At 46.0% G+C, this 13,362-nt stretch overlaps 1 protein-coding gene across 1 annotated transcript in view; it reads left to right on the plus strand.

Moving 5' to 3' along the window:
- The window catches only part of OTOGL (otogelin like), a 205,614-nt gene that overhangs the window by 86,478 nt on the left and 105,774 nt on the right, over positions 1-13,362 (plus strand). The window contains exons 28-32 of the mRNA XM_066589295.1: positions 1,634-1,768; positions 1,858-2,004; positions 2,623-2,742; positions 9,196-9,312; positions 12,518-12,674. Of these exons, the coding sequence (XP_066445392.1) occupies positions 1,634-1,768; positions 1,858-2,004; positions 2,623-2,742; positions 9,196-9,312; positions 12,518-12,674 (676 nt within the window). The remainder of the gene's footprint in view (positions 1-1,633; positions 1,769-1,857; positions 2,005-2,622; positions 2,743-9,195; positions 9,313-12,517; positions 12,675-13,362) is intronic.

Here is a 13,362-nt window from a genome sequence, read left to right on the forward strand (position 1 = left end):
CCAGGCTGGCAGTGATTGGGGCAACAGGACACCTAAAAGGTGAATATTGTTTTTTTTTCTTTTTTACAGTTATCTGCTCACTGGAAAATTTTTCAAAATTTTGAACCAGAAGTACTGGTTTATGAAATGTCTCACATTATCACATGGTTGTGGTAAATGATATTATGTACTTATGTACTAGGCTGGGTAGGGAGTCTTCAGGAAGCCTGGCTGAAATAAGATACTGATATTGGACAGGGTAGGCATTATAAACAAAGTGGATGTAATGTATAATCTGCTTCCTAAATAGAAACTGGAACGAATGTCAAAAAATCTGTGCCATTCTTTATCTTTCAACAAGGTCTTTACAGGGTGGATTGAGTCTTATTAAAAGGCCTGTGATTTAAAAAAAAATTCATTATGTAGCTAATGCTATCCCTCCTCCGGATAAATAAGTGATCTAGTGTTACCTTGGTTAGTTATTCCTTTCTATCTGAACCTCCTAGCATATTTTTCTCAGATGATCATGTGATCTCAATTCTGACTAGCTCCGATTTATTTGGGGTTATGCTGTCTAAATAGTCAGTTTCTCAGTCTGTGTAATGCTATTACATGGACCCTACCACAGATACTGTGTAGAGAGGGACATAGGCATTCCCATCACAGTTACTGATGATGATCACACAGCTCCTGTCACACAGTTATAATAGAGGAGATCACAGCTCATCCTCCTGACTGTGTACTTATGGTCTGTAGATTATTTATGTGAATATAGAAGATAATGATAATTAAACTGCCCACCCAGCAGGCAACAATGGTATAGCCTCTAGCTATTGTTGTGTTAATGCATCATGGGAAGATGTGAAAAGTTAAATAAGAAAAATGTTACCATCAAGATGGTGACTGATAAGCATCAGACAGGGAGCTGCACTGCATGGAAGTGGTGGCAATACACAAAGGAGACCTCCAGAGTGTGACAGGCAATCAGGCGAGGGGGGGCAAGGATGGAAAAATGTGTTTTCACCGGAGTGACCCTTTAACGTATAATGTCTTATTCACTTATGAAGGTCTGAATACTAAACTGGGTTACACATACAATGTTATACCTAGTCTGTATGATATTCTGTCATATTAGACATTGATTAGGAGTTTGAAGACATTTTGACAAACAGAGTCAAACTAATGACAATTTTAGGTCATATTCTCACTAGCATATTTTTGTTATGTGTCGAAACCTATAACTTTCTGGGTGCAGAAGAGACTGGACAACTGAGGCATTTTGAAGGAGTTACCCAGTCTAGATTACATAGAATGTGATGCTAACAAAAAAACAGAGCAAAGCATATGTTACCCGAAGAATGTAGGCATTTTCTCTAACTTCTAGCCATTGTAATTGGACAGTACAATTAAATGATCATATCACAGAAAGACATAAAATGATTATGTATAAACTGCAATATTTCATCCAGGTCAATGTTTTATGTTGTCTTCAATGTATTGACACATGCGAACCAAAACTATGTAAGCGCCAATGCACAAAAAGGGTGAAAAAAACAGATGTTTGGCTGCTTTGTCCCTGCCAGAGAGAAGTAATGATGAGAGGCAATAAAACAGTACATATTAATATATGGCATTCTCTTTTTTTTTATTACAGAGCACTGACAATTCAAACGTGTCCATCATTGCCCAGAATAAGAAGTGCTTTGATAATGACATCATTTGCTCTAAAAACCTCATCATTTCTGTGGGCGGCAGAGAGATTTATTTTTCTGATGCATCAGAGAAGCAGGTCAGAATGATACTTTTTGTCATGTCTTTCCATGTATGTATACCAGATACCTTACAAATGTCCATTCATTCCTTGTCCTTCTTGTTTAGAAGCAGTTTAGATTACAACATGGCCCTTATAGATACCAACACTGGAAGGCCGGGTTCTATACAGTCGTTCACTTTCCAGAATTAGATATTACAATTCTTTGGGATAAGAAAACAACAATTCATGTCAAAGTGGGACCTCGGTGGAAAGTAAGTTATTGATATATATAGCCTTAGAACAAAGATTATATATTAATATTATAAATGATCCTTAAGCCTCTTGCACATGGCGGAGCTACATGGCAGCCCACAGTATCTCCTGAGAGCAGGGGTGTAACTATAGAGGGTGCAGGAGATGCGGTTGCACCCGGGCCCAGGAGCCTTAGGAGACCCATAAGGCCTCTTTTCTCCATATAGGGAGCCCAGTACTATGAATAAAGGATTATAGTTGGGTGCCCTGTTACAGGTTTTGCATTGGGGCCCAGAAGCTTCAAGTTATGTCTCAGTGCAGCATGGTTTAGGTATGGGTACGGGTAAAGACACAGATAGAGGGGGGGGGGGGGGGGGGGGGGATGCTCACCTTCTGCATCAGGGCCCCTGAGCCTTTAGTTACGCCCCTGCCTGAGAGTGCATACTATGGAGCTGCATGGACCGTATGGTTCTTAGGGTGCTGTCATAGTTTGGCTATAGGTTCCCCTATAAGCATTGCATTGATAATATCTCTACGGTATGCAGCTAAATTTGTGACTTTTTTCTGCCAGAAAATAGCATAACTTTTCATGGTTCCTGTCTTTTTACAAAATTGAGTAAAATGTTATCTGTTTTAAGGGCAAACTGTCAGGTCTATGTGGAAATTTTGACAAGTACACATCAAATGATCTAACTACATCTAATAACATGGAAGTGAGAAACGCTCAGGTGTTTGGAGACAGCTGGACAATTGGCCAGGTATGACAATGGCTGTTATTAACACATAAAGGGGTTGTCTCGCGAAAGCAAGTGGGGTTAAGCACTTCTGCATGGCCATATTAATGCACTTTGTAATGTACATCGTGCATTAAATATGAGCTATACAGAAGTTATTCACTTACCTGCTCCGTTGCTGGCGTCCCCGTTGCCATGGCTCCGTCTAACTTCGGTGTCTTCTTGCTTTTTTAGACGCGCTTGCGCAGATCTATCTTCTCCATTCGGCTTGGCTCGGCATCACCGGCATTTTGGCTCCGCCCCCTTGTATGCGTCATCGCGAAGCTCCGCCCCCGTCACATGTGCCGATTCCAGCCAATCAGAGGCTGGAATCGGCACATGTGACGGGGCGGAGCTTCGCGATGATGCGTACAAGGGGGCGGAGCCAAAATGCCGGTGATGCCGAGCCAAGCCGAATGGAGAAGATAGATCTGCGCAAGCGCGTCTAAAAAAGCAAGAAGACACCGAAGTTAGACGGAGCCATGGCAACGGGGACGCCAGCAACGGAGCAGGTAAGTGAATAACTTCTGTATGGCTCATATTTAATGCACGATGTATATTACAAAGTGCATTAATATGGCCATACAGAAGTGCTTAACCCCACTTGCTTTCACGAGACAACCCCTTTAATGTCCTGTCGTATAGTTTAACAATTCTCTTGTCATATGTTATTTACTAATATTGAATTCCATGTCTTTTAAAACCCTACTGCAATTGTTCATTTTCTCATTATGTATCTAAATGTGTATATACAACCATCTTCACTTTTCAACATCTCATACTTAAATATTGTTAAGGAAAATGTACAAATAAGAAATTTAGAATGACAATATTTCTTAAAGGGGTTGTCCAGGTTTAAACTAGGTCATCAATAGTGGATTGGCAGGGATGCACCGCCCAGGAATCGTCGCCAATCAGCTATTCTTTGGATCAGTGCGCTTATGCACAGAGCTGATGTATACTTGAAGCAAAGACCTCCCTTTCTACGGCAATGGCCTGGCTTGCTATTAAATGCAAAATTCCCATTGAAATGGACTTTGCCTGTAATACCAAACCGGTCCACTGCTGTTAGGAATCACATAAATGATAAAAACAATTCTGGCACTGTAATGGGTACCAATAGCTGTGCTTAGGGTAAAGACAGATTCACTTACTTGAGAGGAGACCACAATGTCCAGTGGGTCTCCTCAAATATTCCAGTCAGCCTTGTACAAAATCCCCAGAAAGATGCTGGATGAAGCTTTTTTTTTTCCGCAGGACTTGTACATACAGTTATGAATCCATTTATTTTCACTTGATAAAGGAGGCACTGACCTCCAAAATGCGTTGTGTAATTCTATCTTGATCAATTTTGTATATTACTAATAACTGTACCCATTGCAGTGCAGGAATTGTTTTTAGAATTTATTTTATTTCATGTTTTATGACCAAGGTCTTGTACCTTGGGCTATTCAGACAATACTCTCCCTGAACGTATGGAACAGTACAGGGATCAGGTGTGTAGCAGTTTCCTGTTGATGGCCCATCTGGACAAGTGGTGTAGGAGCCTGACATTTAGATGGGCGCCCCACACAAGGTGAGTCCAATTTTTCCTGTATCCAAGATATATATCTACCGTATATACCGGCGTATAAGACGACTTTTGAACCCCCAAAAATCTGCTCTGAAGTCGGGGGTCGTCTTATACGCTGGTAATACAAAAAAAGAAAGTGTCAAAAAAAAAAAAAATCATTACTCACCTCCTCCGGTGTTCTGCGGCGCTGCTGCAGGCTGTCGCTCCCTCCTGGTCCCCGGCAGAGCATTGCTTTCTGAATGCGGGGTTTGAAATCCCCACCTCCAGAAAGCTAATACTGTGATTGGCTAACACACGCCATCAGCCAATCACAGCCATTCAATGACATCATTGAATGGCTGTGATTGGCTGAAGGCGCACGTGTTAGATAATCACAGCCATTTAATGATGTCATTGAATGGCTGTGATTGGCTGAAGGCACGTGTGTTTTAGCCAATCACAGCTTTCAATGATGTCATTGAATGGCTGTGATTGGCTGACGACGTGTGTTAGCTAATCACAGTATTAGCTTTCTGGAGGCGGGGATTTCAAGCCCCACGTCCAGAAAGCAATGCTCTGCCGGGGACCAGGAGGGAGCGACAGCCTGCAGCAGCGCCGCAGAACGCCGGGGGAGGTGAGTAATGATTTTTTTTTTGTTTGCTCCGCTGTACTCCCGGCGTATAAGGTGACAGTTGGGGGGTCGTCTTATACGCCCCGTCGCCTTATACGCCGGAATATACGGTATATCTAGCATTATCACATCTAAGAATCCATTGGTCTTTGGAGTGTGACCGCATATACTTATTACTGCTGTAGGAATGGAACTGTGTGCTTCCTACAGAAATCATGCAGGGGCGCAGCAGCCTGGTGAACAGCTGTTCAGCGGAGGTCCCAGGCGGGAAACACATGACAATATACTATTCATGGCTTAATCTGCGAGTAAGTTATCAATAGTTTAAACATGGACAACCCCTTTAAGAAATATCACCATTTATTAATTTGTTTATTTGTGCAGTTAAAAGCTGCACAACCTCTTTAATATCTACCCTACATAATTATTGAAATTAGTTTACAATTAATTATAAAAGAAAGAAAAAAGTTTAAAAAATAATATGTGATGTAGGCTACTTTCACATAGATGTAAAAGCACTCAGGAATGATCATCACTGGGACAACTGTCAGGCGTTCTGTGCACGACAAGTCATCCCGTGCAGGAGGATCCTTTCACTATACTGCAGCTCTGCTTGTAGAGAGTGGATTTCATATAGCAAGAATAGAATGATTCTAAACAGCAAAAAACCTAACCTCCAATACGACAAGGGATATTTTCACGTGACTGCCAAAGGTACTGAGTAGAGATGAGCGAGCACCAAATGTTACGGCACTCTGCCCCCCGAGCGCCAGTTGGGGTGCCCTGATCTCCCGCACCCCCACTGTCCCTGCCTACTTGCCTCGGCCCTGGCTAACCCCAGGCGGACAACTGGACGGCGGTCCCTGCCCTGGCTAGGGACCTGGCGACTGACAAGCAGGAACCTACCTAATGGGGGGAACAGAGTGCCGACAGAGGAGGCAGATGAATCAGACCAACTAAACTGACAAGGCTGGAGATGGAACTCACAGGCAAACTGGCAGGGTGCTGGATAGCAACTAGTGCTGACTGGGCCAGACTAGACTAGAGGCAAAGAGAACCAACTAAAACAGACTGAATAACAGGGGACCAGAGGGAGCTGACCGACAACTAGGGACTGACTGAGGAGAACCGCAGACAGACTGGCTAGGTGCATGCAGAACCAATAACTGGCAATGAGCTCAGTTCACTGCCAGTCTTTTAACCACAAGGTTCCGCCCAGGGGCGGAGAGTGGGAGGAGGCAACTCCACCCACTGCTGTATAAGAAGCACAGAGGAGTGCGGGCGGCACCCTACGGGCGGGCACGCCCACGCCGCCGCCCACTGGCCAACCCAAGCTGCTGGGATGACCTCGACACAGGGCTCCAGGCTGCTGGAGCCAACGCCGGAGCGACGCGCGCCGACCGCGGGACCCCATGCCGCACTGTATGGTAACATTACCCCCCCTCTGACGGGGGACCTCCGGGCCCCCGGAAACTCGACCAGGCTTATCCAGGCAAAGGCTGTGAAAACGCTGTACCAACCATTCGCCACTGTCTTTTGACCCATCCTCGCTACCAATGACGCTGCCTTCAAAATCTGAGGCATCTCTAACTTTAAAATCACTGTCATCTGAGCTATCATACTCCAAAAAACTCTTCCGGGCCCCCAAATATTGTACGGTTCCTGGACCCCGGCAAGAATCCAGGACCTCCTGGGCCTTGTGTTCAACTTCATCACAGACCAGGGTGGGCGGCGGGGGACCGGAGGTGGGCATCACCGAAGAGACAACAGGTTTCGACAAAGACTTATGGCACCCCGTGCGACCCCTCCTTTTGCGATTTCCAGAGGACCGGTACCCCTTCTGTTCAACTGAGCAGGGGGGAGGGGGAGCGCGATGGCTATGGCAGGACGGCCCCCACTGGGTTAGCTCCCCAGTGGCCCAATCGAATTGGGGGTTGTGCAACGCCAGCCACGGCATCCCTAGTACCATGTCTACCAACATTTTCTCCATCACCAGGAATGATAGACCTTCCGAATGGCGACCCCCCACCATGAGTTGTAACACTGGGGTCCTCCATCGAACCAAGCCCGAAGCAAGAGGAGTAGCATCAATGCTAGCAAAACGAATTGGCGTCTTCAGCGCCACAAATTCAGCCCTCAGGGGCTCAACGAGACGCATGCTTATCAGGTTAGCAGCTGCTCCGGAATCAATAAACGCCTGCCCTAGGCGGGAGAAGTTCCGGAATCTAACCTGGCAGGGTATCAGAAGTCTAGGACGTACCTGAGGTCCTAGGCGACCCTCCCTGCAGTCGCCTAGGACTGGAAGTCTTTCTGCCGATTCAAACTGTGGACGCTGAGGCCTCCAGGGGCAAGTTATCACCCGATGTCCAGCTTTCCCGCAGTAGAGACAGAGATTATGTAATAACCGAATCCGGCGTCGCTCCTTGGGGTCCAGCGGGTCCAGTTCCATAGGTTCGGGAACAGAGACTGGTACGGACGGGGAGGGAACAGGACAAATGACCTCCCTGACTCTATGGGTCGGTCTATCTTGCTTCCCAGCCCTGAGCCTCCTATCTGCCTTCACTGCTAACTCCATAGCCTCCTTTAAGGACCCGAGAACGGGATGGGAGATCAACAGTTCTTTGACCGCGTCTGAGAGACCTTGCATAAAAACGTCTTTCAGGGCACTATCGTTCCATGCAGTATCACCCGCATAGCGTCTGAAATTGGAGCAATAATCCTCCACACAAAGCGACCCCTGATGCAGCGCCAGCAACCGAGAAACCGCCAACCCCACTCTGTCCGGTTCATCGAAGATGCCCCCAAGTTCCTGAAAAAAGGAGTCCACCGAATGCAGGGAGGGGGAACCCTCGGGAATGGAAAAGGCCCAAGTCTGGGCAGAGCCCCGCAGCAGGGACATTATGAGCCCGACCCTCTGGACCTCCGAGCCGGAAGAGCGGGGACGCATCCGAAAAAACAGGCGACACGCCTGTTGAAAAACAAAAAACTTGTTCCTCTCCCCAGAGAACACCTCGGGAAGAGGGCACTTGGGTTCGGGACAGGTAACGGCATTCTGCTCCTGTGACAATGCCCACTGCTCCTGGGCCACCATGCGAGCTGACAAATCCCGGATCACCGGCACCAGGTCTTGCAGCTGGTTTGCGAGGGCGCTGATCGCCGCCATGAAAGAAAAACAGTATTTTAAGGGCCAGTTATTATGTTACGGCACTCTGCCCCCCGAGCGCCAGTTGGGGTGCCCTGATCTCCCGCACCCCCACTGTCCCTGCCTACTTGCCTCGGCCCTGGCTAACCCCAGGCGGACAACTGGACGGCGGTCCCTGCCCTGGCTAGGGACCTGGCGACTGACAAGCAGGAACCTACCTAATGGGGGGAACAGAGTGCCGACAGAGGAGGCAGATGAATCAGACCAACTAAACTGACAAGGCTGGAGATGGAACTCACAGGCAAACTGGCAGGGTGCTGGATAGCAACTAGTGCTGACTGGGCCAGACTAGACTAGAGGCAAAGAGAACCAACTAAAACAGACTGAATAACAGGGGACCAGAGGGAGCTGACCGACAACTAGGGACTGACTGAGGAGAACCGCAGACAGACTGGCTAGGTGCATGCAGAACCAATAACTGGCAATGAGCTCAGTTCACTGCCAGTCTTTTAACCACAAGGTTCCGCCCAGGGGCGGAGAGTGGGAGGAGGCAACTCCACCCACTGCTGTATAAGAAGCACAGAGGAGTGCGGGCGGCACCCTACGGGCGGGCACGCCCACGCCGCCGCCCACTGGCCAACCCAAGCTGCTGGGATGACCTCGACACAGGGCTCCAGGCTGCTGGAGCCAACGCCGGAGCGACGCGCGCCGACCGCGGGACCCCATGCCGCACTGTATGGTAACACCAAAATGCTCGGGTGCTCGTTACTCGAGCCGAGCTTTTTGTAATGCTCGAATGCTCGGTCTGAGTAACGAACCACCTTGAAGTCAATGGGAGACTCAAGCATTTTTCAAGGTGCCCCATGCTCGTCTCTCTCTCTCTCCCCCTCCTCTGAAATTTACCCGAGGACCTCATGTTGCTCGCTCGAGGGACAAGTACTTTCGAGTATTTTAATGCTCTATCGAGCATCAAGCTCGGACGAGCATGCTCGCTCATCTCTAGTACTGAGCCAAATTAGGTTCAATAAGTGGCAGCAAGTAGTGTAAAGCCTGTAAGTATTTTTTATTATCTATAACGTTCCTATTAATTGATTAATGTGATTTTTATTTTAGTGTAAAAGTTATAATGAAACTATGAGACCCTGTGAAGTCCATCAAAACAAATTTCCTTATGCAAAAAAGGAGTGCTCTATTCTCTACAGTGATGTTTTTGCTCCGTGTCGTAATGTGGTGAGTTTTTATTCATTCACTTTTCAGCACTAATTTAATATTTAACAATTGTTTGAACAAAACCTCTTGAAATATCACCTAAGTTGCTAGCATATGTTTGTTATAGTTATCAGGCCTTAGTCAGACGGGCGTTTTTTCGCGCGATTTGCGGATTGCATGATGGATGCGCATCCGCAAATCGCGTGACCGGGGCCCGAAAATCGCCCGAAAATCTGCTCCTAGCCGCGTTTCATTAGAAACGGGACGGAGCTGTCCAGCGCATTGCATTCAATGGAGCCGGCAATACAGCCAGCTCCATTGAAAGCAATGCGCTGCGGGCGAGTGTGGGATGAATTGTCGGGAAGGGCGTAAATATATAAGCCCTTCCCTGCAATTCATCCAGAAATGTGTTAAAATAAAAAAAAAAAATATACTCCCCTTGTCCCGGCAGCCGGAGTTCAGCGCGGCCGGCCTGCAGTGGGTGTGAGTCAGGCCTGCCCCTGATTGGCTCAGCGCTGAGCCAATCAGAGGCAGCTCTCACTCACACCCCCTTCACACCCACTGCAGGCCTGCCGTGCTGAACTCCGGCTGCCGGGACAAGGTGAGTATATATATATTTTTTATTTTAACACATTTTGGATGAATTGCAGGGAAGGGCTTATATATTTAAGCCCTTCCCGACAATTCATCCCGCGCTCGCCAGCAGCCCATTGTTTTCAATGGAGCCGTCTGTATTGCCGGCTCCATTGAATTCAATGGGCAAACATCGTTCTTCTCTGCCACAGCTGTTACAGCTGTGGAAGAGAAGAATGATTTGTCTTCTATATGTTCTCAATGGGGTCGGCGCTGCTGCCGCCGGCCCCATTGAGCGCATATAGAGAATAGAACAGGAATTGCAGATCGCAGATAGGTGCAATCTGCGATTTCTGTTCTATAATTTATCGGACGAGCGCATATAAAGCGCTCATGTGTCCGATACCATTGCAAAGCAATGGTTTTAAAAAAAATCGACGGACGCATGCGCATGCGCAAATCGGGTGAAAAAACGCCCGTCTGACTAAGGCCTCAATCTGTGACTTGTATGTATGTCTTGATTACACTTGGATGTATGTCTTCTCCTCCTCATCAAACATGTTCATTGCTCAGATTGTTTTTGATACAGATTGGATTGCATTCTTTCAAAATTAAAGGAGATGTCCCGCGCCGAAACGGGTTTTTTTTTTTTTAAACCCCCCCCCGTTCGGCGCGAGACAACCCCGATGCAGGGGTTAAAAAAACCACCCGCACAGCGCTTACCTGAATCCCGGCGGTCCGGTGACTTCAATACTTACCGCTGAAGATGGCCGCCGGGATCCTCTATCTTCGTGGACCGCAGCTCTTCTGTGCGGTCCACTGCCGATTCCAGCCTCCTGATTGGCTGGAATCGGCACGTGACGGGGCGGAGCTACACGGAGCTACACGGAGCCCCATAGAGAACAGCAGAAGACCCGGACTGCGCAAGCGCGGCTAATTTGGCCATCGGAGGCCAAAAATTAGTCGGCACCATGGAGACCAGGACGCTAGCAACGGAGCAGGTAAGTAAAAAACTTTTTATAACTTCTGTATGGCTCATAATTAATGCACAATGTATATTACAAAGTGCATTATTATGGCCATACAGAAGTGTATAACCCCACTTGCTGCCTCGGGACATCTCCTTTAACTGATTCTGGTGGTAAAGTAGCATTTTTTTCAGTTTTTACTGCCATCATACAATTTTCTGAACTTCAGCCAAAAAAATCATCTAAAGGGAAAAATGCAAAGCTTACTTCTGAAAACTCCATTGGGAGCATTTAAGAGGCTGCAAGCCCATACTCTATAGAGGTAAATGCATGAGACACTGTGGGGACATTGGGGCACTCAATAGGTACTCTAAAGGGGATGGTCATGTTTTTGAGTATGCTCCCGGGTTTAGTCCTGACGTGCGATCCAAATTCCTGAAAACACAATTTAAATGTTTCATTTTCCTGCCATGGAAAATAACCAGGTACCACACTCTTATTATGAAAGTTGTCTAAAAGAAAATATTTGTTGCCCGTAGGAACCAATCACAACACTAATTTCATTTGACCTCAGCAGTATAAAAATGAAGGCTGCATTGTAATTGGCTGCTAGGGACAACAAAGACAGATTTTGTTTTAGACAACTAAAAACATCAATCAGCTAGAAGGCGTTGGCGGAATCGAATGAAACATTATTTATGTGATTATATTATTGTTTTAAGTAAGTGATTACAATATCAGAACAAAATTTATTGCAGAAAACTGAACACTTAAAGGGAGACTCTAGTACCCTGTTGGGCTGCCTCTAGCTTAGATGCAAGATGTGAGATGCGTGAATATAGAAGCATATGGGTTCCATATGGTATCCTGCAGCATATCAGTCCACATTTACTGAAACTGCGCCTTATAATTGTGCAAACCTGTAGGCTATCGAAGTTCGTGTCCCAGATGGTCCCATACATGTTCTATTGGAGATAAATCTGGAGATAAAGCAGCACATCTTGCTTCAGAATGTCCTGAATATATCACTGAGCTGTTATTGTCCCTTGTACTACTTACTACTAGAGGTGACCAACTGTCTCATGCAATGGCCCCTAGACCATCACACCAGCAGTATCGGCAGCGTGCCGGTCAACAGCAAAGGCAGGATTGAAGCGCTCACCTTTAGGACTCCAGACACGAACACGGCCATCGTCCGTACCCGAACCGGGATTAGTCAATGAAGCAGTCCAGTTTCATTGTTCACAACACCACTGCAAATGGAAGTGATGGTGGGTAGGTGTCAAAGGCAGTATGAGAAATGGGCGCAATGAAACCAAGTGAAAAAAGAGGTTCACTACACTCTGAGAAATCTTTTTATAGGCCAAGGTTGGAATCACTTTTAGGGCCTCAGTTGACAAGACCATTCATCTAATTATGCTACAACTCTAATCATTTGTATACCTGCCTTAGATATAGCTGCATGTTGAGTTTTTTAGCAAAATGACAGCTCCTTCTATGTGCATGATTTTTTTTATACAAAGAGTATATATTAAATTAAGAAAAGTACATCTAACCTGCTTTAAATCCTTCTTATTAGCCTAAATTAGATTATTCCAAATAGAAATGTTAAACCTATAAATGAATGTTATTACAGAAGAATAACATTTGTTTTTGTGATTTAGACTTTTTCCTTTTTTTAATAGATTGATGTAACATCGTTTGTTAAGAACTGCCATACAGACACATGCAATTGTAATCTTGGAGGGGACTGTGAATGCCTGTGCACCAGTATAGCAGCATATGCTCATAAATGTTGTCAACAAGGTGTAGCTGTCCATTGGAGATCACCAAATATGTGTCGTAAGTAACTCTTAAGAACAATACAAACAAACACAAATGCAAAACAATCTTATTGTGTCTGTAGCTCTATAAACCATTACCTTCTCCTGGCACATCAAAAGTGTGTATTCACAGGTTGCCCTGAATACGACCTGTAGGCATTGTAGCACTACAGGTTGAGTTTGCTCAGTACGATTGACCAGGGGCAGCTTTTTTTCCACTTCAGCTCTCGGGACTGTATATAAAAATGGTACAAACACATTTCATATCTGGAATTTTTGTAAATTTCTTTCACAACTGGAATATCCCATCAAGTTGTATTCTCCTTGATATAGATTCACTAGAGACCAGAGGAAAAGTTCAGGGTCCAATGCAGCCTTTTTCGTGACACTTGTAGTGAAAAGACATATCTTTATTAAGTCCATCAAATGTAATGTATTTCAAGGCAAATGCCTCTTTATTAGATAACAGGAAAGTATACTTTTCACATTGAAGTATAAATAAAAAAGGGTGTAGAGGAGGGAAAGAGATTAGAGATGAGCGAGCATACTCGTCCGAGCTTGATGCTCGTTCGAATATTAGGGTGCTCGAGATGCTCGTTACTCGAGACAAGCACCACGCGGTGCTCGTCTCGATTAAACGAGCACTGACCATTGAATTTAATGGAGCCAGCAATACAGCCGGCTCCATTGAAAGCAATGGGCTGCCG

This window comes from Eleutherodactylus coqui, chromosome 2, assembly GCF_035609145.1.
Source record: "Eleutherodactylus coqui strain aEleCoq1 chromosome 2, aEleCoq1.hap1, whole genome shotgun sequence".
Classification (NCBI taxonomy): domain Eukaryota; kingdom Metazoa; phylum Chordata; class Amphibia; order Anura; family Eleutherodactylidae; genus Eleutherodactylus; species Eleutherodactylus coqui.